At 34.3% G+C, this 4675-nt stretch overlaps 1 protein-coding gene across 1 annotated transcript; it reads right to left on the reverse strand.

The window, feature by feature from the left end:
- Positions 1-339: 339 nt before the first annotated feature.
- Positions 340-3719, reverse strand: LOC111784729 (phosphatidylinositol N-acetylglucosaminyltransferase subunit C). The gene is made up of 2 exons (XM_023665337.1): positions 3411-3719; positions 340-1449 (listed from the first exon to the last, which is right to left on the reverse strand). The coding sequence occupies exon 2, from the start codon at positions 1432-1434 to the stop codon at positions 523-525; it is 912 nt and encodes a 303-aa protein (XP_023521105.1). The 5' UTR covers positions 1435-1449; positions 3411-3719; the 3' UTR covers positions 340-522.
- Positions 3720-4675: the final 956 nt, after the last annotated feature.

A 4675-nucleotide genomic window follows, 5' to 3' on the forward strand; every position in this document is an offset into this window, starting at 1 on the left:
AAATCGGATCGTTACCATCTTAGTTATGTTCCCAATGTCTGGATAGCAAAACAATGTTTTTCAATTTTAAATTCTTCTTGGGAGTAGTTAAACCTCGTTTTCTGTTTATGATTACTTAAATCTACGATAATTTTGAAGGTTAAATGCTTTTAAGTATATTTTTGCTTGAATCAACTATGAAATGTATGTAGTAAATAAAGGATATATACACCAGATTCAAACATACGAAGTTTCGTCCTCTGTATCAAAGGAAGGAAGAAACAACATTTCCTGCCTTATCTGGGAGCTCGAACCAACTTAAAAAACAATTCAAAACATTCATATCAAGTAAAGATGGATGAATCTTTAGAAGATGATTCGAATTCGAAATTCATGTATTTCTAACTATAACCATTCAAAATGAAATTCATGTATTTCTAACTATAACCATTCAAAATACAATTCGACCTCGATCGAACTAGTCTTTTCTCTAGTTCTTAATATTAGAAACTCGCGTTTCCGCTACCCTTTCTATACATAAACTCAATCTCTAATATCAAAACAAAGCTTGGCCTCATCCCAGGGACCATTGATCTCAAACTTGAATTCCTGAATTCGTATAAGCCAATAAGGACAAACAACTGTAACAAAAATCAATAGACTTGCCAATAATATGAAAAACAACTGATGTAGGAAATAAACATACACCAAGGTGACTGTCATCAAACAGAGAGAGAATAAGAGATGCAGATGAACAGAGTACTTCTTAATAGAGTAAGTAACCAAAGGGGCAAAAAGGAAAATTTGTAAGGAGAACAACATTATGGCGAACACGTGTAACCGAGATGGAAGACGTGAAGCAATAAGAACAGAGGCCACAATAGAAGCATTTAAAGAAATGCAACTGGTTAAGCTTGGGTTCTTAAGATTACCTGGAGCTCTAACAGTGGAACCTGAGTAGTCATGTAGGAAGAGATGGAGGATAATAAGTGAAACAGTCAATGCCCAAATGGAATCTGAGCTAATGGATTTAGTAAGAGTTTGGTAGATGGGAGCCAAGACATACAACCCAGTTGTGAAAAATGATATATTGAGAAAATAGTGGAGGAGAAGGTTCAATGAGAGTGTTTCTTCAGTGAAAAGAAGAATTAGAAATCCAGAAGCTAGAAGACTAATGTCAAGAAATAAGAGGGAATTCTCGTCGAGAGTCGATCTAAGTGTGTATGTCCAAACCAGACCAACAAGGGCGACGATGCATAGATATTCAGAAATGGAAACAGAGTCCAACATCACCTTTAGGATATCTCTCTTGACGACATTGGCATTCATGACGATATCTTCAAGAAAAGACTCGTCGGTGTGGTTGTCATCGAACCCGGGTTGCATACCTCCATATGCCACTTTTCTCCACTTGGGTTGAGTGTTATAGTTGCCTTCATTGGTGCTAGAATCCATTGCAAACCAAATGACCTGCTAATATTAGGAGAGTTTGAATTACAGTTTCCAAAAACAAATGAAAGTACAATCCCATAAACTAAAACATCAGCTGCCATAAGATATTCAATGGTGTTTAAGATCCAGATCATGTTTTCTTTCGTCAATGCGAATTGGGGATGTTTTTTTCTGAACCCTTTTGGCCTTTTATCGACTCCTTGTCGCATATATTTCATATGATCAATGGAATATGCTTATCAAAAAATAAATCCAATATTAACTACCATTTGTGTGCAACTAGTCTCAAAATACTTCAATGTAGAAAACCATATCTAAACGGGTTTCTGCAGGGTGTGAAGCCAAACGATCAACCTTTCAAAATTTGGTCCCATGAGTTTCCCAAAGTCTAACTCCTTTCTTAGCACCCTACACAGATGAAGATATCCTCTCATTTGATTCCCTCCCCAGCCTAGCTATTCATGGCAGCGAAGGCCACAATGGGCACAAACCACATGAATTAATGAGATAAGCGAACAAAAGCTTGGGCATTTGATATGAATCCAACCATTGATCCTTTGCATATACCCGAAAGAGCGATTCCAAGAAGCAGAGTAAAGAAGATTCAAGAGACCTTTACAATACATCTTCAAAGGCTCGCTAATGTAAGTTAAAACAAACATTTTTTTAGCCAAAAAAATCTTTATAATATTAGTATATCAAATCAAGAAAAGAATGGAGTGGCAATAAACACCACTTGACATTGAATAGTGATTTGAAGACTTTTTGTCTAGTTGAACTGATACCAATCAAGACTATTTATGTCTGTCTTATTTCCTTCAATTTTTATCTAATAGCCTTGACGGGTAGTTGGTAGTTGACCAATATGTTTGGATTATGTTTTTAGCCAATTTAAAGTCATGCAATATTCAAGTTTAAAAATCATATTTGAATACAAAAATCTTGTATCTCTGGATTTCAAATCTTGATTTAGGTTTGAAGTTAAACCGATTCATTGGATTAGTTTTGATCAAGCTAATTCTGGGTGAGTCGTCTCGAGATCTAAGAGTGGCCATCATCCTTCTAACTAGCTCTTAGTTGGAATCATTCGTTAAGTTAGCTGTGAAGGTTTGCAAGGATCCTAGAGTCTCGGGATCTAAGAGTGACCAACATCCTTCTGACTAGCTCTTAGTTGGAATCATTCGTTAAGTTAACTATGAAGGTTTACAAGGATCCTAGAAGGACCTCTAGCTTTACAAATCTAGCAATTGTTGGCGCTATCAGCGTTACAATACCATATTAGCATGAGGACCAAAGACACAAATTACTCAAAGGAAATGCAGGTGTATTCCAACTAATCAAATTTAACACTTAACTTTCAGTGCATAACTTTAAATCGAAATATAAGAAAGTGAGTACTTTAGAGTTAAAAGTTCAGAGGAATTGACATCAGTACTAGATGAATGGGACGCAAGATTACAAACATTAAATGAAACTTTCTTCCATTGGTACTATATAAAATGCAAAGAGAACCCAGCAAATCAGTAAGATAGATAAACTTCACAGTTTACAATAACCAAAAATAGGTTTTATCAACCTTAATCGATCCCCCCCTTCACAATTTGCACAATACAACAATTTATGTTTATAAGAATCTTCATACAAGTTGTCAACTACGAGCATAGAGAATCAGTTCATTCATCACAAACAAAATTGAAACCAGAAAAAGAAAAACAAATTAAGATTTACTCAGCTTCCATGAACTTATTTTTTTCAAATATGAAACATCCTTCATTAAGGTAGATGGAACTGAAATCAAACGAGAACCGACTCCAAACCAGTAGCATTCAACGATTATGAGTGTTTTTGAAGTAAGATTTCAATTCTTAATCTGAATCTGGATAAGGCATCGTCAAACACATAAATTAAACTGAGACAGGACGCTGCAGACCAAACTAGAGAACAAATAGACGTCGAACTTCAAAAAGAAAGAAACTAACCTGTTATTTGTGCTCTCTTTTCAAACATTAATTCCTTCAAACACCGTCTGGTGTGTTCGAGATTGAGGGAGGCCAAGCATTGTGCGTTCAGACAGATCGCAATTGAAGAGGAAGGAAAAATGTGGGGTGGTCGAAAGAGGGAAAGATTGGATTAGAATTGAGATGAACCCTCGACGGAGAGATTGAATCAGGTGGAGGGGCGGCGGAAGAAGAGGGGATTGGCGTGAGGTTGCGACGGAGAGAAGAAAAAAATCACAGCGGCGAGACGGTAGGGGAGTGCGCCTGCGGCAAAGATCTGAGGCGGAGAAATGTAAGCTCTAATTAGACTTTAAATAACAAAATTTCTAACCTTTATTCAATATTTCATTTTACCAATTTTATCAACAAAATTTTAAATATTTCCATAAATCTTTATTTTTAATAATATTAAATTTTAAATAATTTGGTCCACCTCAAACATATCTGCTTAAAAGTTCAGGTTAGTTGGATTGGTAATCCAACCGACAAACATATCGGGTTAAAAGTTCAGGTTAGTTGGATTGGTAATCCAACTGAAATTGTTTTATAATCCCTCTATTTTCAGAGTTTGTTCAATTTTAGGTTGTTAAAAAAATTTAATTTAAAAAAAATTATTTATCCCGAGACATAGTCATTCAATAACAACCAAAAATTAATTTAATTATAAATATGAATATTAGGGTATATTTAACAATCCCACAAAATTTTCAAGTTTAAAAATTTTAAATACGAAATAATAGATTGATTTGGTAAAGAAAGAAAAAGGAGAGTAAATATGTCGAGATATTCCTTTACCTCAATAATTGGACTATAAGGTGGTTGATCTTTGCGGTCATTTTGTTGTAATTCATATCATGAAGATGATGAATCTGAAGTTGAATTGGAACTTAAAGAGAAAATTTAGACTGATACAAAGAATAATCAGTAACTCCAGTCTAGGCCAATCAAGTAAGTGCTCTGGTCTGGTTGGAAGAATTCTTTTATGTATGATGACACATGTCCAATGACCTTGCACATATTATGTGTGTGATATGCCTTGTGATGTGATGTGATGTGATATTATGGATGTGTTGTTATATGATATGTCAAATGATATAACGATATGAACGAAATGTTATGTCATGTCACAATAAACTATGTAATGTATGAGATGCCATGATGCACTATGATTATGTTTTTTTTTTTTTTTTTTTTTTTTTTTTTTTTTTTTTTTTTTTTTTTTTTTTTTTTTTTTTTTTTTTTTTTTT

Source organism: Cucurbita pepo, unplaced genomic scaffold (genome assembly GCF_002806865.2).
Source record: "Cucurbita pepo subsp. pepo cultivar mu-cu-16 unplaced genomic scaffold, ASM280686v2 Cp4.1_scaffold000268, whole genome shotgun sequence".
Taxonomy (NCBI): Eukaryota; Viridiplantae; Streptophyta; class Magnoliopsida; order Cucurbitales; family Cucurbitaceae; genus Cucurbita; species Cucurbita pepo.

Bases quoted from the DNA above. Each gene is read 5' to 3' on its own strand.
- LOC111784729 (XM_023665337.1), bottom strand. From the start codon at position 1,434: ATGGATTCTAGCACCAATGAAGGCAACTATAACACTCAACCCAAGTGG.